Raw genomic sequence first — 26,969 nt, 5'->3', positions numbered from 1 at the left:
TGTGTTCTGTGCTGTGGGAAGGTGCGGTGGACGGGTGATCGGTGTTGTATGAATAGATTTGTCACTTCTCCGTACACGCCGGTCGCCGCGCGGTGAAAATAGCCGATCTAAAAGATCGCGAGGCATCGTAAACGCCTTTTGATCTATACAAGCCCACTATCTATACAAGCCCACGATCTATACAAGCCCACAGCTGCGCTGCGAGCTTGTAGATCCGCTGTTTTTGAAAAATCGTGAACATTTGTGCAAGTCTTTGAATATTTTTGACCCGTTACTATAAATGTTTCTTCTGAATCAGTGGTTCTCTTTTTCCATGTCAAGGACCCCCCAAAATTACATGCTTTTGGGCACGGACCCCCAATCTCAAAATATGTTGTCCCAGGGACCACTGAGAAGCAAATATTTGAGTTACAAATGTTCGCTTTTAAAAAGATACATTCAAAGACTTGCAAAAAAGAAATCGTGATTTTTCAAAAATGTAGGCCAATGTAGACTTCATCTTCCCAACCAATCAGAAGGGCCTTTTCCACCGTCAAAGAACCGGTTCTGGTTCTTTCTCCCGCCTATGGGATGAACCAGAGGTGAGCTTTTCCCCCGAGAACCGGAGTTGGTTTCCGATCCGTAAAAGTTGGTTCCGAACGGGAACCACAAAATCCTTGGTACCTTTGATTCAACCATGGTTCAATCTGGTGGAAACGCAAGCCGGTTCGCAAGAACGAACCGAGGTGCCAAGAAAGTTGAACCGGGACACCGGGTTCTGGAACCGGTTCTTTGCCGGTGGAAAAGGCCCCAATGTGCGAGACATTTCTATGAAGCCATCTGCAACCATTATTTCTTATATTTCTCCAGAGGTACACACGACACCCCTCTGCTAACGTCATCCCTGACGACGTTGGTCGGTTTTGATGTCTATTTTGACGTGCAAAAAGCATAACGTGACCTTAATGGGATGGCGCTCATGCAGAATGTCAGCGTTGAGCAGCGAGGGACCCCCCAGGGCAGAGCAGGACACAGCCAGGGCCTGTCAGTGTTGCTCAGTATCGATCTGTCAATGTCTCGCAACTTGGCAGCCCCTCCTGGTTACCACGAACAACTTTATCCCGTTTCGGCCTGGAATTATTGAATGCTTTAACCAGTGAAAAATAGCAGATATACAAGCTCACAGCGCGGCACCGAGTGCCGCGCTGCGAGCTTGTAGATCTGCTATTTTTGAAAAAAAGTCGTGAAAATGTGTGCAAATCTTTGAATATATGTATTTTCAAAGCGAACGTTTGTAACTCAAATTTTGCTTCTGGGGGGGTCCCTGGAACTAAATATTTTGAGATCCGTTGGTCCGTGGCCAAATTCATATTATTTTGGGGGTCCATCAAATGAAAAGGTTTGTGACATAGTAGTCTCTCAAGAACAGGCTAACTGAGCTCCATTTAAGTGAAAAGGACGTTTTCTTTGACGATGGCTAGCCAGATTGCTGACATAGAAACATAGGTTTTTCAAAAAAAAAAACTTAGAAGGATTCAAAAGACACTTATAGAATCGGGTCAAAATTCTAATTTTCACGATTTTTCAAAAATAGCAGATCTACAAGCTCGCAGCGCGGCACTCGGTGCCGCGCTGTGAGCTTGTATATCTGCTATTTTTCAATAGTTAAAGCATAAAATAATGATACACAATATAGTGTACCCGTTCTGATTCTGAATGGGTTAAAAACAAACTGAACTTCCCAAGCTTTCGGTCGAGTCGCGTGTTTGCCGCACAACATAGATTGAGCCACTCGAGTTAGATTTATTTTATTTTATTTTATTTTTTACAGTTGCAGCGCAACCAGAAAAAAAAAAAAGATATTCGTTTTCATGGTGGCTTCTTGAGAGAACGATGCGAGTTCATGGCCAAGTATGACAGCTATACAACTGGAAGCTGGAAGCATTTTTTCTTTTCTCATTTCATTTCATTTCTGTATTTGTGATAACCTGACATTTAAAATGTGCTCTGCTGCAGTGTATGAAAAGCCAACTTGAGCCCTGTGAGGTTAAAGGGCATGATGTGAGTGATGATCTTTTTTTGTAATATTATATTCTGATAGTAATCATTGATATAGAGTTGGTTTGCTCAGTTATATTGGTCTCCCTGTCTCTCCTGGTTTATGGTAAAACTGGAAATAAATGTTACGAGAGAGAACTCTGTATCTTCTTGATAATCAAGTGAAATTGGAAGTGATGAAACGAAAAAGCAGAATAGGGATGGGACGATAAGCAATATTATCGTTTATCGCGATAAAAAAAAACACTCACGATAATCATATCGTGGAGATTTAATACATCGTGAAATCATCCTCCGTCATGCACTGGGATCAATTCACCTTTTATTTGCTGAGCTGCATATCCAGTACCATTTATTGGTAAAACGTACTTATAATATACTGTACATACTTGATACAGTCTTTTCTTCACTCTCTACCAAATCTCTTTGCCAAAAAATAGCCGATCTACAAGTTCGACGCATTGTGAGCTTGTAGATCTGCTATTTTTTGGCAGATGTTCCACCCCAGGATAATGGATGTTGGGGATATTTTGATTATCGCGATAATATCGTAAATCACATTTTCTTTGGTCACAATAATCGTGATATGAAATGTTCATATTGTCCCATTCCTAGAACAGACAAAATGGAAACTATAACATCGAAGCTGGTAAATATGGGTTCTCTCTCCTGAAGGGATGAAACACGTAACCCACCTGAAAACCTACACTGAAGGGACTACCTCCTAATTTTAGACACACCCATCTCCAGAGAGAACGGTGGGTGGCCAGAGGTACCCACAGACACCTATGGCGACCGAACCCATAGTAACCCACTGTATGTTCTGCTTGCTAAAGTAAGAACTGGAGAGAGACAGAGAGAGACTGAACAAACACTGGCAGTGATTACTATCAAAATATAGACAGGTTTCCCACGGTCATGAAATTCCTGGAAATATTTTGAAATTAGAAAAATATTTTTTCCAGTACTGGAAAGGTTTTGGAATTGATCAAGGGTCCTGGAAAAATAGCTATGCATTGTCTTTGGTTATTGATTTTGTTAATACCTCTGAAATGACAAATTAAACATTGGCCAAATTGTCAAATATTAGAGGCAGAAATTGTGAAAATAGCAGATATACATGCTCACAACGCCTCGCAACTGTGAGCATGTAGATCGGCTATTTTCACAATAAAACTGTGTTATACTATACAAAATTCCTGCTCGTCATGGTGCCGGGGTCCCCAGTTCAAATATGATTATTTCGGGGGTCACTGCCTGAAAAGGTTGAGAACCACTGGCAGTCTTTGGGCATTGCGCATAGGAGCAAGCGACTCGTTATTGAGCTGAATTATTCTTATATAGTCCTGGAAATCGGGTTAAAAATTCTGGAAAAGTTTTGGAAATGAATTGGTAAAGATGTGTGGGAACCCTGTATAGAGCTTTAATGTTTTAACAAAAAATATATCACTTACAGCACATTTGAAAGGACTGCAAACCCCTGGTTAAGCTCTGCAGGTCCGTTTAAATTCCACCCCTTTTCCCCCCTCCCAATGTAGTTATTATTATGCCGATTATTTGGTTTATATACTTGCTTGTGTGGCAAAAATAGACTCTCTAAAAGCTCAGAATGCGTTGCTGCGCGACTCATCGTGAGCTTGTGTAGACGTTCTATTGTCGGCGCACAACTTTCTATAGGTATAAATCAGACGTGAGGCACAAAGACTTGATGATTCCCAATGACTGAAATTGTAATGTGTGTACGTTGATCCAGTGTTGTTGTGGGGCTCCTGTGAATGTCTTTTCTTTTGATTTTCCTCTGAGCTTTGGTTCATTTGATTTAGTTTTCCCCTCTCTCTCTCTCTCTCTCTCTTTGATCTACTTGGTGAACATGTGTGGAAGAATCAGTTTTTGCAGATTTTCTTTTTTCTTTTTACACAAAAAATATTGAATGACATTTGTTTTCTTCTTTAACAGCTAAATCAAATGGGAGGGTATAGGGGGAAAAAAACACTTTTAAATGTGAAACTAGACTACTTCTGTTCATATGTAAAAGCTCTTATTTATGATGATTCTTTTTCAAAGGGCGACATTCCTTTTTTTTTCTCTGGAGGGTGGGGGGCGGGTATTATTGACCTTGTAAATAAATATGACATTTGATAAGGTATAATTTTTGCTTTTGAAGTATGGAAATTTTATATTTTGTATTTTTTATCATACTAACTTAATTCTTTAGCATCTCAGTTTTGCCCATGTGTTGATGTGCTCTTTTGTATCATTTAAATCTACAGTATATCTACAACCTTTGAATATTCCCCCAAATGTTTCAGTGAATCAACAAGGTTGTATACCAATTAAAAGACACATGTTGTTACTGCTACAGTCTGTCTTGTGGTCTTGTTTTTGGTGGTCTGCGCCGTTCAGGGTTCTTCAACGTTTTCAGTCCAAGGACCCCTTAGCTGAGAGAGAGATGAAGCAGGGACCCCCACGACATATTGTATAAAAATATGTTGCCGATTTAAAATGTTCATACTGTAGATTTCTTTAGACAGCTTAGACTTGTTTGTCATCAGGTTGGAGTAATATGTATGTACAGATATTTAACCACTTGAACCGTCAAATACTTAGTCTGCTCTTCTTTTCCCTCTACAAACCTCTTTGCCAAAAATAGCCGATCTACAAGCTCGATTGTAGATCTGCTATTTTTGGCTAATGTTCCACTCAGAATAGGGACGCTAGGGTTCTAATGGTTAATTTAAAAAACATGATAATATCACACAGATTTGGCCACCCTGTAGTAACTCTTAGGACCCCCTAGGGGTCCCGGACCCCCTGTTGAAGACCCCTGGTGTAGTTCTTAATATTGTTGGTGCCATCCCATCATCCTACGTACATCCACCTCTTTCCGCTGGAATTTACTGTAGAATCTTTTGCACCACACTTCCGGTTAACTGCAGACATACAAGCTCACGTTGCGTCGCAGATGCAACCGTTGTGAGCTTGTAGATCACACTCGGCTGCGGCGCCGGAAGCTCCGTGCAACTTCTGCGCAATGCACGATGGGATGTTGGAAAGTTGTGGATACGATGATGATTATGATGAAACCATGCACGCACACTTTCCAGTACAGATAGTGTCCAAAGCTCTCACAAATCGCCACACATTATTTGCGGAGTCATCTGATCAAGATGTTTCCCATTTTCCATATTCCAGACCTTTATTATCGCCTATGATCGACTTCCAAATTTTGTGGCCCCCGAGCATAGGCAGTCCGAACTTTTTATTGCAAGACAAGAGGGGGAAACAGACCATTACAGCATAAAAAAATAATCAACAAACTGGCCAAATAGTCTAGTAGCCAGCCCATAGAGCCCCATTGTGAACCCGGACATTTTGAGTACCCTAAAGTTTTATGTTAGAAATGTTGAGTATGGGTCCCCAGCATGTAGAAACTGCCGGATGCTAACTTGTATATGTTGAGCAATTTTCATAATTAGCATAATTAGCTTTAATTAGCATAATCACCTATAATAATGGATATTGGATAATATGTCAAAAACTGATTGGCTGATTTGAACAATATTGGAGTGGTGTTGGGGGTTATTGAGGATGCTGAATCCATTTCTGACATTTTCTAAATTCAAAATGGCTTTTTTAAACCGGAAATGGCCATATACCAACTTAAATTGGGATGATTTTGATCATTTTTTGTTGATTTTCCAAATGATGGAGTGACTATTTTTGCTAGGCTATTGTGGCAGTCATTGTTCTAATCATTGTGTGGATTGTCTATATTTGGCTTTTGAAATGCAGATAATGTATAAGCATATAAATAACCACATGTATAATTTAATTCATAATCAAAATCAACAAAAAAGTATCAAAATCATCCCAATTTAAGTTGGTATATGACCATTTACGGTGTAAAGCGGCCATTTAGAATTTAGAAAATGTCAGAAATGGATTCAGCATATTCAATAACCCCCAAAACCACTCCAATATTGTTCAAATCGTCCTATCAGTTTTTGACATATAATCCATATAGGTGATTATGCTAATTAAAGCTTATTATGCAAATTATGCAAATTGCTCAACATATACAAGTTAGCATCCGGCAGTTTCTACATGCTGGGGACCCATACTCAACATTTCTAACATAAAACTTTAGGGTACTCAAAATGTCCGGGTTCACATTTTGGCTACTAGACTAAAACATTGGCCAAATTGTCAAATAATATAAGAAAGAGGCCAAAAAAACAAGTTATACAACGCAAGTTCTACAAGTTCACAACGCCTCGCATAGATATTTTCATAATATTTATATGTGGATGGAACTGTGTAAAACTAAAAGTAATGCCTCAACTCCTACGATTCCAATTGCTTGTCAAGGTACGAGGTCCCCAGTTCGAATGATAATTTTTTGGGGGGGCGGTCACGGCCTGAAGTGGTAGAAAACCACTGCCCTAAGCCTCTGCGATAACCATGACATTACTACAACATTATTACAACATACAAATACCCCCTGAGCCCCTGAGGAAAGGTTTGAACATCAAAACTGAAAGTGTGCTGAGAGGAAGTGTTTACATGGATATTATGAAACCAAACCTCCAGGCACAAGGAGAGGAAATTAAAGGGGATTTTTAGTATCAAAACGAAAACTGCTGGGAAGGGAAATATCTGTGGACATGCCAAACTGTCAAAACAAACAGGCAGGCAGGCAGGCAGGCACGCAAGGCACACACACACACACACACACACACACACACACACACACACACACACACACACACACACACACACACACAAAAACTGACCATGATACTGAACATGATACTGACCAGTAGTCATGGTCAGTATCATGACAGTATCAAAGCCAGTATCATGGTCAGTATCATGTCAGTATCAAAGCCAGTATCATGGTCAGTATCATGTCAGTATCATGGTCAGTATCATGGTCAGTATCATGTCAGTATCATGTCGGTATCATGTCAGTATCATGGTCAGTATCATGACAGTATCATGGTCAGTATCATGGTCAGTATCATGGTCAGTATCATGGTCAGTATCATGACAGTATCATGTCAGTATCATGACAGTATCATGGTCAGTATCATGGTCAGTATCATGTCAGTATCATGTCAGTATCATGGTCAGTATCATGGTCAGTATCATGACAGTATCATGTCAGTATCATGGTCAGTATCATGTCAGTATCATGTCAGTATCATGTCAGTATCAGGTTAGTATCGTGTCAGTATCATGTCAGTATCATGGTCAGTATCATGTCAGTATCATGGTCAGTATCATGTCAGTATCATGACAGTATCATGTCAGTATCATGACAGTATCATGTCAGTATCATGGTCAGTATCATGGTCAGTATCATGTCAGTATCATGTCAGTATCATGGTCAGTATCATGGTCAGTATCATGTCAGTATCATGGTCAGTATCATGTCAGTATCATGGTCAGTATCATGTGAGTATCATGGTCGGTATCATGGTCGGTATCATGGTCAGTATCATGGTCAGTATCATGTCGGTATCATGGTCAGTATCATGGTCAGTATCATGACAGTATCATGGTCAGTATCATGGTCAGTATCATGTCAGTATCATGGTCAGTATCATGGTCAGTATCATGTCAGTATCATGGTCAGTATCATGGTCAGTATCATGACAGTATCATGGTCAGTATCATGGTCAGTATCATGTCAGTATCATGGTCAGTATCATGACAGTATCATGTCAGTATCATGGGCAGTATCATGGTCAGTATCATGACAGTATCATGGTCAGTATCATGGTCAGTATCATGACAGTATCATGTCAGTATCATGGTCAGTATCATGGTCAGTATCATGACAGTATCATGGTCAGTATCATGGTCAGTATCATGTCAGTATCATGGTCAGTATCATGGTCAGTATCATGTCAGTATCATGGTCAGTATCATGTCAGTATCATGTCAGTATCATGGTCAGTATCATGTCAGTATCATGATAGTATCATGTCAGTATCATGGTCAGTATCATGTCAGTATCATGGTCAGTATCATGTCAGTATCATGGTCAGTATCATGTCAGTATCATGGTCAGTATCATGTCAGTATCATGTCAGTATCATGGTCAGTATCATGTCAGTATCATGGTCAGTATCATGGTCAGTATCATGTCAGTATCATGGTCAGTATCATGGTCAGTATCATGACAGTATCATGGTCAGTATCATGGTCAGTATCATGTCAGTATCATGGTCAGTATCATGTCAGTATCATGTCAGTATCATGGTCAGTATCATGTCAGTATCATGGTCAGTATCATGTCAGTATCATGGTCAGTATCATGTCATTATCATGGTCAGTATCATGTCAGTATCATGTCAGTATCATGGTCAGTATCATGTCAGTATCATGTCAGTATCATGACAGTATCATGTCAGTATCATGGTCAGTATCATGTCAGTATCATAGTCAGTATCATGGTCAGTATCATGTCAGTATCATGGTCAGTATCATGGTCAGTATCATGTCAGTATCATGTCAATATCATGGTCAGTATCATGGTCGGTATCATGTCAGTATCATGGTCGGTATCATGGTCGGTATCATGTCAGTATCATGTCAGTATCATGGTCAGTATCATGGTCAGTATCATGTCAGTATCATGGTCAGTATCATGGTCGGTATCATGGTCAGTATAATGACAGTATCATTCAAAGCCAGTATCATGGTCAGTATCATGACAGTATCAAAGCCAGTATCATGGTCAGTATCATGGTCAGTATCATGACAGTATCATGTCAGTATCAAAGCCAGTATCATGGTCAGTATCATGGTCAGTATCATGGTCAGTATCATGACAGTATCAAAGCCAGTATCATGGTCAGTATCATGTCAGTATCATGGTCAGTATCATGTCAGTATCATGGTCAGTATCATGACATCACATCACATCATCACACAAACAGCGACCTTCGGTCGCAATAATGACCAGTCATTCATTAAGTTAATATCTGTATGATTTTGCATGCAATGCCTCCCTCAGATACAGTATATCTTTTTTACATAGTAGATGTAATTTCCTGTGTTCTGGTGAAGTTTGATACCAATCCAGGAGAAATGACAATTCAGGAGCACCGCAGGAGATGGAGGGCTGGTGGTGTAGAAGTGTTTTGTGTTTTGTATTTTCTCCACAGTACAAACCGTTTAAAAATGTGTCACACTTTACCCCTTTTCTAGTAACAGTGTCAAGAAATGGATGACCACACTGTCTTTAGGGCTGTCACCATTATGACATTTTACATGACGATTAATTGTCACTCAAATAATTGCGATTAACGATTTAATTGTGTTTTTGTCGTTGACAATTACATTTCTGGTTGGCTTTTAGGCTCTGAAGTTGCACATGGTAGATATGACACATAACCTAAATATACAAAGACATTACTGACATATTTGACAACTTTATACTTAAAAAAAGAACATTGACAGTGGAAATAGCCGATCTACAAGCTCACAATGCGTCGCGATGCGACGCGTTGTGAGCTTGTAGATCAGCTATTTCCACTATCTTTTACTTAAAAAAATATATATGAAAATGTTTCAACGTGGAAACGATTGTGACGATTATGAAAAATAATCGCGATTATGTCAAATAATCGTGATTAGACGATTTTGTAATAATCGTGACAGCCCTAACGGTCTCTCTCTGCTGCAAAGCCAGCCAAAAGGAACTGACACAGACCACTTAATTCAACATTTAATCAAATAGGTGAAAATAAGGACAAGGACTACAGAAGTGTCATACAGAAGTAATACAAACTATTCGCTTTTTGTTTTGTTTTTTTAAACAAATAGACATTTTATATATATTTTTGTTGAATTTTTTCTGTGTCTTACATCAGATTACATTTACATAACTGAAATAACAAACAAAATGGACAAGGATAAAAGCCATATATACCAGTGAAACAAGATCTGCCCTTGAATCTTTATAGATAATATCTGCAGTTTTTTTTCTTCTTTTTTTAAACCTTTATTTGTTTTATTTGTTTTTTTTAAATATAAAATAGACTTTTTATCGACCAGTATGGGGGGTAGTGCAATTTGTCAGGCTCCTGGTAGATTCACTTTGATACACAGTTTTAACTTTTTTTTTAATTTCATTTTTCTTTTTTATTTCATTTTTCTCTTAAGTGACTGATGATAAATCCTCACAGCAATGTACAAGGGGTTCCTTTCTTAACGTAAAGTTAGCCTTTTCCAATAAAACAGAAAGAAGTACTCAAAACATTGGATCATATAAGTGCTACGTCATCTTGTAACTCACTCAAAATACTTCTTTTTTTGTTACCTTATCTCTTTTATGTATATATATCTATACATATACATATACATAGATGATATATATGATAAATATATATAGATATATAGATATAAATTCTCTGCTTTGGTCACTCTGGATGCTCTATACAAAATAATCTTCCTCAGTCCGTGTCGACACACCTTTTTCCCCCCCGACTTGAAAAACACAGTGTTTCATTCATAATATAGACAACCCCTCCCCCCACCCACCCACCCACCCGTTGATTCATAGAATTTACATTTACTTTACAAGACAAACATGTTCAAACACGTTCTAAAAACGTAGGCGCTATAGTAGAGCACGTCTAGCGGGATCCGTCTCTTCTTTAAATCTGTATATCAAACACAAGAACCGACCGACCGACCGAAACATAAAAAATATTTACTTTTGTCGACTCCATTCAATGTACAAAAAAAAACCAAAAAACAATCTTAGATTAAAATTAGTCATATCAAAGCGGATTAGGCGAGGGTAATCAAAAGTTGCAGAAAATATTAGCTATATTTTTTTGTTTGTTTTTGTCTTTCTCTCTTTTTTTTGTAATATATATATATGCCATTTTATTCAACAAGAAATCGATCTTCGACAGCGTCGCTATATCTCGTTAGGGATTTCTCAAGGTCCTGATTTGAAGTCCTATATATTTCTATGGCTCACTGTCTCCCTTTCGCAAGGCCTTTAATTCAACACTTAGTTTGAAAAGACAAAGAGAACAAAAATGAAACAAACAAAACAAAACAAACATGTAGAGAAAATGTACCAGAAAATATACAAGTCATGTTTCATGTAAAAATATCTCGCTTTTTAGGGGGAAGAAAACATAAAAACACAAAAACCAACAAAGAAATGAAACGGGTGATAATAGACGGGGAGTTTCCACGACACGGGATATGTGTTGTAGCTGTTATTATGTACATGCACGGCCATTCAGGTAATATGGTTATCATACTGTAGCATGGTTATTGTCGCTGTCGGGTGGAAAATGTCCAAAACCGAAATATTTATCAGGAAAAAAAAAAAAAAAAGCAGTTATTACTTATAGCCACATGCTCAATACTTTAAATGCGTACAAAATAGCTGATCTACATCTACAAGCTCGAGCTTGACGATGTTGAAATATGAAGATGTATGAATGGTTCCTGTCCGAAATAAACAAAGCTGCTTGTCCAAAAGCGTGGCTAAAACCTCCACAGAAGCATCCGGAACACTGCCATTATTATTGTAAAAAATGCAAAAATATACAGACAGACGCAGCGCTTTGAGTCAGAAGAATGTCCTTTATAAAAAAAGGGTCAACCGACGAGGTGGGGCCCGAGGCATGGGGGGACCACCTCCACCCACACCTGTTACAGGACCACAGTGACACAACATTGAACCCGGCGGCGGGGGTCGTTTTCGGGGGCCCCCTAAAAAAGGCCACAAGCTGGCGAAAAGCTGAAGTAAATGAAAATGAAAAACAACAAACACCTATTAGTTCCTCGGGTGAGCAGACATGCAGCGCAGGCACGCACGCGCACACACACACACACACACACACACACACACACACACACACTCTCACACACACACACACACACACACACACACACACACACACACACACACTCACCCCACTGTTTACAAGTGAAGGGGGGCTTCGACAAGATGGCTGAATCGAAAACATTATGGCTCTAATTGGATATCGTCTCTGCGTGTCGGGTGGAAACCTTGCATGTCCAAAAAAGGTTTTTTTTCAGGGTTCAAATGAAAAAAATATCGCAAGCAGCAGATCTACAGATGTGATGTTTCAACTCGTCAGTATTTACTGCCATTTTCCGGAAAATGTCTTGCAAATCGTCGTTGTCGGGTGGAAACCTCGTATCTCCAAGTTTCAAATTCGTACGTTCTTTCCCAAAGTAAAGCCCTGATTCATCGTACAAGGCCGTCGCACGAAAGTAGTGAAAACAGCAGATCTACAAGCACACAACGCCTCGCAGTTGTGTGCTCGTAGATCGGCTGTTTTCACTAGTTTAAATCATTTTTAAAATGATAAATGCAAAGCAAACGGTTTTGGACATACAAGGTTTCGTTCCCTGTTTTGCCTTTTAAATTTGTATTGAGAATGAGGCGTATTTTAACAGAAATCTGCAAATAGCAAGAAACCACTCCATCCCCCAAAAAAGCAGAATCCACCTTCATAGGTAGATTTAAACTTCGAAAATCAGAGGTGGTCATAAAAAAAAATTGCAAAAATAGCTGATCTACAAGCTCAACGTTCTGCCGATCCACTGGAAATCTACTGTCTTGTCAATGGCAGGAGGTGTTAAGTTTTGAAAGGGCACGTCTGTACGTGCTCAAAAGTTCCGAACTTGCGGATCCGCTATATGCTTTCGTGTGACGCCGCGGTGTGATCGAGTAGGACGTCGATTTACGAAAAGAAAAAACTACTGAAAAGTTAGAATATGGAGACGAGAGGTTTTCTGTCCCGACAACAGTGACGATATGCTAGCAGCTGTTATGGCGGTGTTTTGCCGCCTGCCCCGGAGAGAGAACGAGAGACACAGACACAGAGAGAGAGAGAGAGAGACAGGGGTGAGCATTAGCCGCTAAGTAACACACTAAATGACTGGTCTCTATGGCAACCACATTAGCTTTGCTCTGTTACCTGCCAGTTCAGAAGCAACGCTCTGTAGGACAGAGATAGAGGGATAGAGAGGGGGGGGGGGGGGGGGGGGAGAGAGAGAGAGAGAGAGAGAGAGAGAGAGAGAGAGAAATCGATGCGCTATCGGCCATTTTAGCCAGCGAGGGTCGTTTGGTGGGGGTGTGCGACAAAGAAGCAAGACTTTGGGGTGGGTGGGGGTAAAAAATAAATAAACAAATGACAAGGTCATAATAGCGCCAAGCTAAACCCCTCACTAGGCTTGTAATAAGAACTGCCGTTTTATATAACATTATGCAACTCTTTTGAACTCTTTTGTTTCAGAGACATTCCTCAGGGTGTTCATAGACTGGCTTTAGCGAGCTGCTAAACAAAAGATAAACACCTTTTGAAATGTGTGTAATGGTGTCATTAACAGGTTGTGTGCTCTCATGTTGCTGGTTACGTCAAGCTGGTGCGGAGTAGGATCGCTCTAAACTAAATTGTTCAAACGAGTTTTTCACTGGACGCGCACGCATGCTGGTCACTACACTGCGCACCGCACAATAGCACTAAAATACTGCTCAAAAGAAGAAATGAACAGCATTATAACGGGGAAAGCATCTGTGTCATTTTAGATTTTTCTGTTGACTATTAAAAAATAGCAGATGTATAAAAATATAATTCGTTGTACGCCCTAAACTGCCCTAAATAGCCGGTCTATAAGCTCATCCTATAGATCGGCTATTTGGGCCATTTCTTATTAAAAACCTTATGAACTTTTCTTTTTTTCATTTGTGACATTTATGTGAAAGTCTGCCCCAAAACAGGGAGGCCAGGGTTAACGTGGTTAAAAAGTACAACCTTTCTGTACGCTTACAAGTAAAAAAAAAAAAAAAAGGTTTACGTCTCTTTAAAAAGCATCCGTGTCCTACGCACTGGGCTTTTCAACAAATAGCAGGTCTGCTGTTTTGTTTTTTAGGTATTAGAGGCTGGTGCAGAGAGAGAGGGAGGGAGGGAGAGCGATTGATTATTGGAGTCTCATAATTGAGCGACCTGGAGCTAAAGTAATGATAGACACGTTGTGTTCAATCGATCACGTGCAAAACGAGTACATTCAGCACTATAATCACTGTTCAAAAAATATACACAAGAAAAAGAAGGGGGAAAAAAACTCTTCTCTGTGAATATAAATTAATGAAAATCTTGCTTCCGTATTTGGCAGAAGGAGCCCTAAAAAATTATAGGCCAGGGACCCTCGCGGAGGTTAATCCGTCCCTGCGTAGATTTGGTGTGTGGAGGGAAATAAATGAGGTACAGGACCAAGAATAGAGCCCTGGGGAACTCCAGTTAATTGATAATGCTGTGACAATATAAGGTTTAAGTGAAAGAGATCTTTAGACTTTACTTAATCACAGTCCAAGACTCACTGGCTCTAATTTACTCTAAGTGTAAATAAGAGCCTAACCTTTGTTTTTTCAAACAACAAATCCTGACCTGCCTACCATAGCCTGCATAAAAACATCAACATTTTTTTAATGACCCACTTACACTTAGTTGACCTTAGTTGACGCTAGGGTTCGTGTGGTTAGGAAACAACAGATGGCTCATCGTCACACGGTCCCTAAAGGGGAAGTCGACCTATACGTTCTATATCTGCCAGGAAACCACGGATTGTTTGAGCGATCGCACTGCGTGCGAGGTGGAGAATGCAAGGACTTAGAGCGCTCGTTCTCAAACACCCAGAACTCTCAACATAAAGTTTAAGTGTATAGAGGGTATATGCACATTTCTAGAGTGACAATTTAACCCTGCAAGGCCCAGCGTTTGCTTTTTGGCAACATGTTTTAAATCATTTTAAAAGAAATGTTATAATTAGTTTTCCTGTTCTTTTTTCACATTAACATCACCATTAAATCCTATTGTTTAGTATTACAATGCCATTGGCCACGATATTTGCATATAAATACCCCCCCACAGAGGCTGACATTCACACCTCCCAGAGAAGTTGAAATTCCAGCGTCTGGACAAACAACATCTCACTTTTTAACTGAAGCTATTCCTCACAAAAACATAAGTAAAATGCCTGTAATATTTTTTTCGTGATCATTAGAATGTCTAGAACATTATTATTGTGAAAAATATCCCCAAAATGCAAATTAGAGCATGATTTATGATTTATGTCTATAAAACCTTACAAAAACATTATTAATTTTTTAACATTACATTTTCCTGTGATTAGGACTCCTACAACACCATCTGATTTTTTTTTTTACATTTTTTGGCCAGTAGAAATTAATTCGGGTCTTGCAGGGTTAAGGACTTTTTAATAACTCTAAAATGACAAATTAAACATTGGCCAAATTGTCTAATATTAGAGGCAGAAATTGTGATAATAGCAGATCTACATGCCTCGCAACGCCTAGAACTGTGTTATACAAAATGTAACGCCTCAACTCTTAGTTGCTCATAGGGTGGGGGGGTCCCCAGTTAAAATATGATTATTTTGGGGGTCGCAGCCTGAAAAGGTTGAGAACCACTGCTCTAGTCTAGGGCATGGTCAAATTCCAAAGACCATTTTCACCCACCGCCAAAACTTTTTCCTTTTAATAATGTACCACAGACAGGGAGGGGGGAGGGGCAGAACATTGAGCTGCTTGCTTCACAAACGGCGATGCAAGGCATTGGACCACAATGGAAACTAACTTTTTTTTTTTTTTTAATGCCACCCATTTGGTGTATTTCTTAACTGCTTAAAATGTTTCAATTGGCTTTTGGAGAGTGACAGAGAGAGAGAGAGAGATAGGGAGAGACAGAGAGAGAGAGAGCTCAAATTGTCGATGAACAAACGCATTGAACAAACAATCAAACGGACAGATAAAGTACGAAAGGAGATCGATTCTCACTCAAAAACACTGGACAGTTTGGAGGGAACAGCTATACTGTGGGAGGAGCACGAGAAGCCAAAAGCAATGTGTGTTTTTTTTTTTTTTAAAAGGCACAAGTTTTCCCTTTTCAGATGTGTAAACATTTCGCGGCGAGTATGTTCTGCGTTGCGTGCGTGGTTGTGTATGGTATGATGAGTGTGTGTATGCATAAAAATCAAAACCCCCAATCTTCTATTTCTCCCCCCGTTGGCCGGATGAAAAAAAAAACAAAAAAACAAACAGATTCATCAAATGTTTTCACGACAGAAGATGACTTGATGATTTCAACAGCTGAAACGTTTCCATCGTCCAAATGCAAAAATGTCTGGGGTTCCAGCAGATAAAACAAAACGTCTTACTCCCAGTGTCCTTTGTCACTTCTCAACTTGACGGTCGTGTCTCCGTTCTGTGACCAAAACGGGAGTCCTTTTTGGAAATAAGACACCAGAGAGAACCCTCGGTTTAAACATTTGTCTTCCTGTGCGGTGGTGGTGGTGGTGGTGGTGCGTCCTGGGAATTGGAGTTCATTGGGGGCGAGGGTTTAAGTCAGAGTTACACTTAAGTTGCGCGTGGGTGTCGGGGCCGTCTAAGATAGACAGATATACAAGCTCACAAGAACTTCAATGTCCCAGGGTTGTGAGCGTGTATATCATCTGACGGGGGCGGAAACCTCATATATCCGAAACGGTTACTGTTCAGTGTTCAAATAAAAAAATAGTAGCAGATCTACAAGCTTGCGGAACTGATACTCTCCTTTTTACACGTTTTATCCCACGATTTTGTAACCCATTTTTTTTTCACCCAGCGCCAATTGCCTAAGCTTTAATCCTGGGCTCTGCTCTCCCTCTGCCAACCTGGGGAGAGCCCCGAACTGAGCTCACGCTTCCTTCAGTGCACGAGGAGTGAGCAGGCCGCTTCTTATCACCTGACAGATGGGATCTGCTACTTTCGATGCTTTCGTGTGACAACGTAAGTGCGATCGAGTAGCGCGCTAATTCACGTTTAAAAAAACAAAACAAAAAAGTGAGATAGGAGGTTTCTACCCGACATCGGCAACGATATCTGCCATCATCTCGCGCCAGACACCCCAGCTTGGGCGCGCAACTCGGCATAAAACAGGCTTTGCACAGCAGTAGAAGGAGCCGTTTTTTCCCCGTGGACCGTTCGTTGGCCATGGACGGTGTCTCTAGTTGAACGGAACATGAAGAAGGTTGGATATCTCTGAGCGGGCGCAGGGGCTCGCTCGATGGACGGGTGGGGTTAGGTGTGTGTGTGTGTGTGTGTGTGTGTGTGTGTTGTTTTCTTTTAAGGCATTCACAGTTTTTTGTTGTTTTCTTTAAGGCAGTCATTTCTGGTGGAACAGCAGCGGCTTGACGCTCCCGTCCTTGAATTTTGGTATCTGGTTGGTGATGATTTCGGCCAACATCTCGGGGAACTCCACGCTCAGCGACTTGTTCATGAAGATGTAGAAGCAGATCTGCAGGAGGCCCTCCACCATCTGGAAGAAAACATCATCAAAGTTTCATATTTTAGGCCTAGAATTATTGAACGCTTTAACCAGTGGAAAAATAGCAGATATACAAGCTCACAGCGCGGCACCGAGTGCCACGCTGCGAGCTTGTAGATCTGCTATTTTTTGAAAAAAGTCGTGAAAATTTGAGCAAATCTTTGACTATTATGTATTTTCAAAGCGAACGTTTGTAACTAAAATTTTGCTTCTGGGTGGTCCATGGAACTAAATATTTTGAGATGGGGGTCCGTGGCCAAATACATATCATTTTGGGGGTCCTTCACATGAAAAGGTTTGAGAATCACTGACATAGTAGTCTCTCAAGAACAGACTAACTGAGCTCCGGCTAAGTGAAAAGGATCTTTTCTTTGACGATGTGCTAGCCAGATTGCTGACACAGAAACATAGGTTTTTCAAAAAGTCTTAGAAGGATTCAAAAGACACTTGTAGAATCGGGTCAAAATTAAAATGTTCACGTTTTTTCAAAAATAGCAGATCCACAAGCTCGCAGCGCGGCACTCGGTGCCGCGCTGTGAGCTTGTATATCTGCTATTTTTCAATAGTTAAAGCATAAAATAATGATACACAATAATGTGTACCCGTTCTAAATGGGCTTTTTTTCATGTTTCCTGACCTCACACAAAAAAACGGAACTTTCAACATTCAGTAGTTTCTCTGCAATCTGTAGTTTTTTTTAAATAATTAGGCTCAGTAAAGTTAGTTCATTGGCCTCTGGACGAACGCATCATCATCCAGGGGGGGGGGGGGGTCGTTTTATCAACTTTGCTGTTACTTTACACTGTGTTTGTATCATTCCAATTTTCCATTTACCTGTTACTTTCCACTGTGTATCGTTCCAATTTTTACCATTAACATTTACCACTGTGGTTGTTGCGTTCCAAAAGAGGCCACGATTAACAGGAAAGTTGCTGAACTACGACACCTACAGGAATCTAGGTATATTATCTTTGCAAGTCAAAATGCAACAGAACACAGAGAGAGAAAAAACCTGCCATGGCTCACTGGAGTGGAGTTCTCAGTTTTAACATTTTAATGGACCAGGACAATGACCTTTATGATTGGTTAAAACAGCATGTCATAATTCCTTTAAAGAGGGCTTGAGCCCCTGCCCTTTTATCCGTCTTTAAAAAAGTGCCCTCTCCAGACCATGAATGCAGTTTTACTATGGTGAAAGAAATGCAAATGCTCCACTTTACATGCCAAACCTAAAGGCAGCATTCACGAGAATTGCCTTCTCCAAACTCTCCCTCTCTGCCCTCTCTATGTAGAAATCCATACCGTACACCACATCTCCAGCATTGACTTGATTATGTTCTTGAGTTGTTTAGTTCAGTGTGGTATCAAGCACTGAAAATAGCCAACTAGCTATTTTCGATATTTTCACTAAAAGGCCCTTTTAGAAATGTCAACCCCTGCCTCTCTGACATTCTCTGCATGTCCATGCACGCGCGCACACGCACGCACACACATGCACGTGCACACGCACTGTTTCAATGAATCCTGTTTTATTTAAACGGTTTCGGTTCATCTTTGAAGTTCTGTCGAAATTCGGACGATGGCATTGCACAATACTTGCTCAAACACACGCACCCACGCACGCACATGGTGGACTGTGTGAAATCAATTCTGTTTTATCAAAACTGTTTCATCTTGGACGTGTTGTTGAAATTTGCACGATACAGCTCAGAGAGAGGGAGGCAGAGAGGCAGAGAGAAAAGCAGACATACAGGCAGGCAGACATGCAGACAGACAGACAACTCCACAGGGTGCCAAGGTATTCACAGAGTGAATCAATTCCATACTAGAGACCACTATGCACCCATTACAATGTGGAACACGTAGAGAGAAACTCTGGAAAAACAGCTCGAGCATTTCTGCAATGTGACATTTCTTGTGCATGGGGAGTTCCAGCGCCAAACACAGAAAGTGAACGCATGTCGTGTATGCATTTGATTGTGTGTGTACAAAGGGATGTAAACATGGCACGCCATGATAGAATAGTGGAGCTCATAGTCATAGCAAAGGACATATCAAAATATCGTGCACCCTTAGTGAGAAAGGTACAAACATTCCCGTGTCATTCCATCATCTCAGACATCTTTACATCTTTGACAGCTATTAGTGGAGAGAAGTGTCCGTATTAGAGAGAGCCTGCACCTTTGACCTCGAGGAAGCTTTCACGACCAAGGTCATAAAACACCAACGACTTCTACATACCATCTCAGAGCTGGGCTACAGGTGCAGACTATTTGGCCTAGGACAGGGGTCTTCAACGTTTTCAGGCCAGGGACCACTTAGCTGAGAGATAGATGAAGCAGGGACCCCCTCTACATATTGTATAAATGTGTGATGCAGATTTTCATCGATTTCGCAGATAGATTCATAGACTTGCTTGACAGCGCTGTCATCAGTCTATGTTGGATTTGTGTTTTTAGTTAACTTGACCTTTCACTCTGTACTTGGTCTGCTCTTTTTTACCTCTACACCAAACCTATTTGTCAAAAATAGCCGATCTACAAGCTCTCAACGCCTCGCAGAGAGCTTGTAGATCTGCTATTTTGCCAGAGACCACATTGCCAGTCAAAGTGACTACTGGCCAATCACAGTGCGTCTTTTTATCAATTCAATTCAACAGAGCTTTATTGGCATGTTTCCATCCAGTTCCTGATGTTGCGCGGCTCAGCTGTTGTTAGAGGCTGCGTACGAAAAGACCCGCCCCCACCTGCCTCAGATTGGCCAACCAACTTCCGATTCTGTGACACACGTGGAAGTGGGAAACGCTTAAAACACTCTTAATAGCCTTTTAAACCCCCCTTGCTATGATGAGAGCATGGGCTAACGTGCTAGTGCGTGCTGTGGTTGTGTCTGGGTTGTGTCTGTCTGTGTGTTGTGTGTGTCCTGCTGCCCACTGACTGTGTGCGCTCCACGTTGTTTAGGCGGAAACAATGCTGTTTGCATGCTGTGGTTGTGTCCTGCTGCTCAACTGTGTGCGCTCCTGTGATGTTCTTTAGGCGGAAACAGTTGTCTGATTTTCACAACAAAATGTCGCTCACCCGTGTTTAGTCGCGGACTGCCCGTCCCCGTACCATAGACTGTATAAAAGATATGGACAAAGCGAAGCCATTGGTTTCTATGCAGCGCAAATGACACAATATGGGTCCTTGGCATGGGTGTTGCCATCATAGATTGTAAAGGCATCAGAGATGCTATTGGCTGCCAACGGTCACGTGCAACCGCAGAGATACATGGGAGAATGTGGTCAGAGCCTCCCGAAATACAGCACACGAAGAAGAACACAGCCGGCTGGTATTAGTTTAGTTGGCCACGCCCCCCGCAACTTTATCATCAATTTTAACATAAATGGGACCTTATTTTCACGTACGCATATAATCGTGATTGAAAGGCAATTTTTAACTAGCGATAGGAACCATAAAGTATTAGAAAGTGTTAGAAAACGAAAGGGGAAAATGAATGGGCTCCAATGGAGAACAATTCATTTTGCGATCGGCCAGGGGGGGGGGGGAAACAGCGCAACTAGCGGCCAATCATAGGAAGTTTTAGTTCCGTATTGGAGTCATTTTAAATCGGTGGAACTATGCCCCTGCCCCGTACCCACAAATTTATAATAGTATACATTCCGCCCGTTTTCACCCGTCAAACGTGGGTACCCGCGGGGCTCAGACCCGTTACAGGACTCTGATGTGTGCGTGCCTCACCTCCTGCATAGAGTCCAGTAGCTTGGTGAGCTGGTAGAAGCGTTGCCAGTTCTGACTGGAGTTCTCCTCTCTCTTGACGATGGCCTTGCCCAGCTCCTTGATGTACGTCATCCTGATCTCATCGAACACCGCCTGGCTCTTCAGACCGTCTTTTGGGACTGTGCACACACACACGCACACACACACAAACACACACATACATAAAGAAATGTACTTAGTTACTTTACACCACTGACACACATGCACACGCACACAAACACAGGCATAGCAGACATCTTGAGCATGACTTGTACAGTATGTAAACATGTGTAGTCAGAAGAAACTAGAAGGTGTCTGGATGGATAATTGAACGATTGGCCGTCAGTGTACATTATATCCTCCCGCTGATCCAAGCCAGAATGCAGGCGATGTGTCTCTCTTCGTCTCGTTAAAGGACCTACACCATGAATTTTCACTTTTTCTATTTTAAATCCTTTTTTTGGGGTCCCACTGGCACCTTCTATCCTCACAAAGTCCTATTTCTGTACATTGTGTCTTTCTCTGGTTTTGGGAAGACAGAGATGAAAAGCTTTCCACGGGTTCTCAGAACAGTGCTGTTCTGAGAGTTGACGCATGTGACGTCACACGCGTTTCCCGTTTTTTTTTTCAGAGTAAAAAAAAATTTTTTCAAAAAAATTTTTTTTTCAAAAATTTTTTTTTTCAAAAATGTTTTTTTCCAAAACTTTTTTTTTTCAAAAAATTTTTTTTTTTCAAATTTTTTTTTCAAAAAACTTTTTTTCAAAAAAACTTTTTTTTTTCAAAAACTTTTTTTTTTCAAAACACTTTTTTTCAAAAACTTTTTTTTTTTTTACCACTGAATCACAACAACTGTGCCTGTTTCTGTGGGGAAAAATATATTTAAAAAAAAAAACATCTTTTTTCATTGCATGGCAAAGAAAAACATACAAAATCAGGGCACAGCTACCTTGGAGCCATTTGGGCATTTGGCATTGAGTGAGTTAAACCTTTTTTCCTCAACCTACTGTTTGGGAAACAGTGATACAGATTACACCTGCTTCAGCTGTGTCAAATGTGAAAAAAACAAATCTTGTACGTCCACATCATTTAAAAAATGATTTAAACTAGTGAACATAGCTGATCTACAAGCATCGCGAGGCGTTGTGTGCTTGTAGATCTACTATTTTCACCAGTTTTGTGTGACAGTCTTGTATGAAGCAGGGCTTTACTTTAGCCTACGAAAAAACATACAAATTTGAAACTTGGAGATACAAGGTTTCTGCCAGACAGTGACGATATATACATTTGTAATATATAAAATGTTCTGAAGTATATCATAAATAACATGATCTAATAATAACAAAAATCAAATAATTTCCAAAAATGCTCACAAGCTCACACAACGCAACTTCTCTCTTGGGTCTCGGGCTAAAAGCTTTTGGGAGCCACAGCTCCAGATATGGCAGCCATACACAAACAAACCCCTGCCTGGACACTTTGGCAGGAGCCTCCGTTCTATTCTGAAACTCATATTTGTCCAAGCAAAATATATCTACAGTATATTACAAAAATAGCCGACGAATTTCAGAGATCCATCCCACTGTAGGCGCGTGAAAAGATAATGAATGCTTGCGCCGCGGGGCACGGGGTTTGGGATTCATCCCATCCACGTGTCCAGGCCGCGGCCAAAAGCAGAAGCCCTGGCCCTCGGCCCAGGGCAAAAACCACCGTCCAGTGGAGCCCAGATTACACAAAGCCACAGAGTGCAGCGCAGGGCTTAAAAACACCGCTGTATTTCCATAATCACACAGATGAAGCACACACCGCAGCCAGAGCAACCAGAGGCCTCGCTCCACTCCGCGTTCGCCAGTGGGGTAAACTAAAGCAGTGTTTCTCAAACTTTCAAATTTCAAGGTCTCCCCTTAACTCTGACAGTGTACAAATGGAACCAAATGGACCCGTCAGGGTTCATTTGGTTCCATTTGTACACTGTCAGAGTTACAGACTTGTATGGGTCAATTTAGACCCCCATAAAGGAACTTCACCAGAACCGGTGGTGTAAAGCAACTAAGTACATTTACTCAAGTACTGCACAATTTTGAGGCATTTTTTGAGCGGTGCTAACCTGCTCCTACGTGTGGCTTTGTGTGTATGTCTGTATGAGTGTCCGTATGAGCACGAGACTGACGTCGTGTGAGACTAACGCCATAGAACGTACGCAGAGACCGACATCCTCATGGTACATACCCTGAGGAAGGCTATGGCCGAAACGCGTGCGTTATCCCATTTTTAAATATGAACTAGCCATGACATATTAAAGGATTTTTAACTTTTAACACTCGGGTGACTGAAAAAAATCACTTCCACTCTGACTGCATTTATCAGTCAAATTGACAGGTAAATTCTCTCCCTTTTTGCCCTGCCAGCAGGGGTTCTATTGTATGTTGTTCTATTGACAATAGAACCCCCACTGGCAGCAGGGGAGGAGGTGTTGCTCTCCTGGCCCAAAAAAATTGAGAATTTACCTGTCAATTTGACTGATAAATGCTGTCAGAGTGGTATAATCGTATATTATTTCATACTTAGGAAACGTTTCAGAAGTCATGGAAGGGGAAATTTCTGAGAACTTCACGGGGAGAGTTATTGCATTTGCGATCTCAAAATCGGCCAAAATGATCGGTTAGTCACCCGTGTGTTAAAGAAGAGTGCCTTGGTTTCTTTGTTTTTCTTTTGCACTTTCAGTTCCCTACCAAAGAGCACTTTCATCACACTTCAGTTTTTTGAATCTTCCGAGCACAGAGTCTGTTTCTTTCTGAGATAGTAGTAAGGTTTGGAAGAGAAAGCACATTGTTGGTGTCAAGCAGAGACCTTAAAAGTCCAAGGAAGTTATTGTTATTTAGTCACACGCTCTTGTTAACACTTTGCACTTGGTTAAATATTTATAAAACCCACGGACAGACTGAACCACGTTCGACCTGGCGTCCTCATTTTGGGGATGTCGTTATAGGCGAGAAGCATGTTAGTATAAAATTCATTACAAAAACGCAGAAAAAAAAATAAACGTGAAATATGGAGATACGAGGTTTCTAGCCCAACAGCGATGACATAGGAGGAAACGTGTAGGGAGAAGGCTTGTGGTGGGTGAGTGGTTTTGTAATGACAGAGTTAGTGAGAGATGTTTTTCATTTAACACTGTTTTTGTGTGTGTTATTGTTGGAATTGCGTCTTTGGAAGTGTTCCTTGTGTCTTTGTAAAAATGGTGGTATTTCTTAACCCATTTAGGCCTAGGATTATTGACTGCTTTAACTATTGAAAAATAGCAGATATACAAGCTCACAGCGCGGCACCAAGTGCCGCGCTGCGAGCTTGTAGATCTGCTATTTTTGAAAAATCATGATTTGTTTTTGCAAGTCTTTGAATATATCTACTTAAAAGCGAACATTTGTAACTCAACTATTTACTTCTGGGTGGTCCCTGGGACAACATATTTTGAGTTGGGGGTCCGTGGCCAAATACCTGTAATTTTGGGGGTCCTTGACATGAAAAGGTTTGAGAAATGCATGATTTAGAGGAAGGATTTAGAAGTCGGGTCAAAGATCGGGTCAAAGATATTCAAAGACTTGCACTCATTTTCACGATTTTTCAAAAATAGCAGATCTACAAGCTCGCAGCGCGGCACTCGGTGCCGCGCTGTGAGCTTGTATATCTGCTATTTTTCTAAAGTTAAAGCATAAAATAAAGGTGTTGACAAGCCCGTCTGGCTATCTAAACAGGGACCACTACATCAATTTTAGGTACCTCGGCAGAAGAGCTTGGCAGTGTTTTTGGCGCTCGTGAACGCTCTTAAGTTAAATTGCTCCCCAGGTTATAAAAATAAAAACCAACGACTGGCTGCGCCACATGGAAATGTCATTTCCGTTTAAACACGACAAACAAATAGCATCTCAAATTAAGCAAATCGGTGGAAACGAGTGTCGTAATTGCATGGTTGTATCCAAATTTCAGTCAGTCACGTAGAGCTGTTCATGTTTATTTTCATGCAGTGCCAATTGCATGTAGCCTAGCGACACGCAGAGAGCTTGTAGGTCTGCTGTTTTCGACACACAGAGTAGACAGTAAATTAGGCTTGCGGCTGGAGTCCAGTTCACGGAATTATTATGCTTATTACTTTCAGCATTAACAAAAAGGTCGGCAAGTCGACCCCCACCAGAGAAAGTCGAAAGTCGAAGTTGAAAAAAATAATCCTTTGTATTTTTTTCTATCGTTATTTTTGCTCCATGAGTGCGTCTGTACAGCATTCAAACAGTAGGATTGCTTATTGTCAAGGACGGAATGATCCAATATTACAGTGCTACATTACATTTGGTATAACATGGTTCTATTGTAAAAATAGCAGATCTACATGCTGCTATTACATGCTGCTATTACATGCTGCTATTACAACGCCTCGCGATGCGAGGCGTTGTGACCATGTAGATCGGCTATTTTCACAATTTCTGCCTCTATATATTTGACAATTTGGACAATGTTTAATTTGTCATTTTAGAGGTATTAAAAAGTCCTTAAATTGGCACTTTAGAAATGTGAAGCTACCCTCTATAAACTTAAACTTTATGTTGGTTTGTTTACAGTTGAGTAAGAAAATAATGTTGCACATTAAGTTAATCATCTGTGGACGCCCCCAAAATAATCGGGCGGTCGTGTGCGATGTGATGACGTCATCTAACAATAAGGTCGACTTCAACTCAACTTTTTACTGAGTCGAGTCGACTTGCAAAAACCACAAGTCGTTAATGCCCTACTTTCAAGTACAACAGACATGTAGTGGTAAATGGTAAATGGTAAATGGTGCATTTATATAGCGCTTTTGATCCAAAGCGCTTTACAGAGATTGTGCATTACATTCACCCATTCACGCACACATTCATACGCCGGTGGCGGAGGAAACCATGCAAGGCACCAACCAGCTCACCGGGAGCAATGTGGGGTTCAGAGTCTTGCCCAAGGACCCTTCGACATTAACTCAGGGGGAGCCCGGATTCGAACTGGGAACCCTTCGTGCTCTAATAACGGTTTCTCTACCCCTGAGCTATGCCGCCCCACACAGTGGCATGTAGTCGCTGTAGAATCCCATGGAAATTAATTTGGGGGTCATGCCTAATATGGTTCCTTCTGCCTTATGTTCCCTCAGTTTAGGGTAAGTGGCTATAGTGTTTGTTTTTGAGCGGTGGTCACAACGCTCCTATACGTGGCCGTGTGTGTGGGTATGTCTGTCTGTCTCCGTGTCTGTCTGTCTGTCTGTCTGTCTGTCTGTCTGTAGCCTGTCAGTACCTTTTTTGACCACACATGTTAAGGGAGGGGCGCTGTTGTTCAGGCCAGACCAGACACACACACACACACACACACACACACACACACACACACACACACACACACACACACACACACACACACACACACACACACACAGGATGGATACCAGTGGCGACCTGAGTGACATGCATTTTATTATTAATATTTTGTTTAATATTGTTTTAATATTTTTTATTATATATATATACAGGTATATATATATATTTGTTTTACTGTTGCGCAGCCTCCACGACCACCGCTCAGTTCACACGGGTGTGATTTTGAGGGAACACGTAGGTTAGTCAGGCTCTCGTCAATTGAATAGGCCTACAAGTAACTTCCTTAGAATAGGAAACTGACACAATTGGCTGGTGTTTGGGGAGGCAAGCGGGGTGTGGAGCGGGGTGTGGAGGGTGATAAACTCCCCATCAGGTGAAAAAAAAGCAGC

The 26,969-nt window shown here is 41.0% G+C and overlaps 1 protein-coding gene across 1 annotated transcript in view; it reads right to left on the bottom strand.

Annotated features, from left to right (window-relative positions):
• Positions 1-12,378: 12,378 nt before the first annotated feature.
• Positions 12,379-26,969, bottom strand: part of LOC308304164 (glucocorticoid receptor-like) — a 185,362-nt gene continuing 170,771 nt past the window's right edge. The window contains exons 10-11 of the mRNA XM_080748723.1: positions 21,173-21,330; positions 12,379-17,423 (exon numbers count right to left, since the gene is read on the bottom strand). Coding sequence (XP_080604849.1) covers positions 17,271-17,423; positions 21,173-21,330 — 311 coding nt within the window. The 3' untranslated portion in view covers positions 12,379-17,270. The remainder of the gene's footprint in view (positions 17,424-21,172; positions 21,331-26,969) is intronic.

This window comes from Nannobrachium achirus, assembly GCF_963921795.1.
Source record: "Nannobrachium achirus genome assembly, chromosome: 19".
In the NCBI taxonomy this organism is placed as follows: Eukaryota; Metazoa; Chordata; class Actinopteri; order Myctophiformes; family Myctophidae; genus Nannobrachium; species Nannobrachium achirus.
This window is presented reverse-complemented; position numbering and strand designations above follow the sequence as displayed.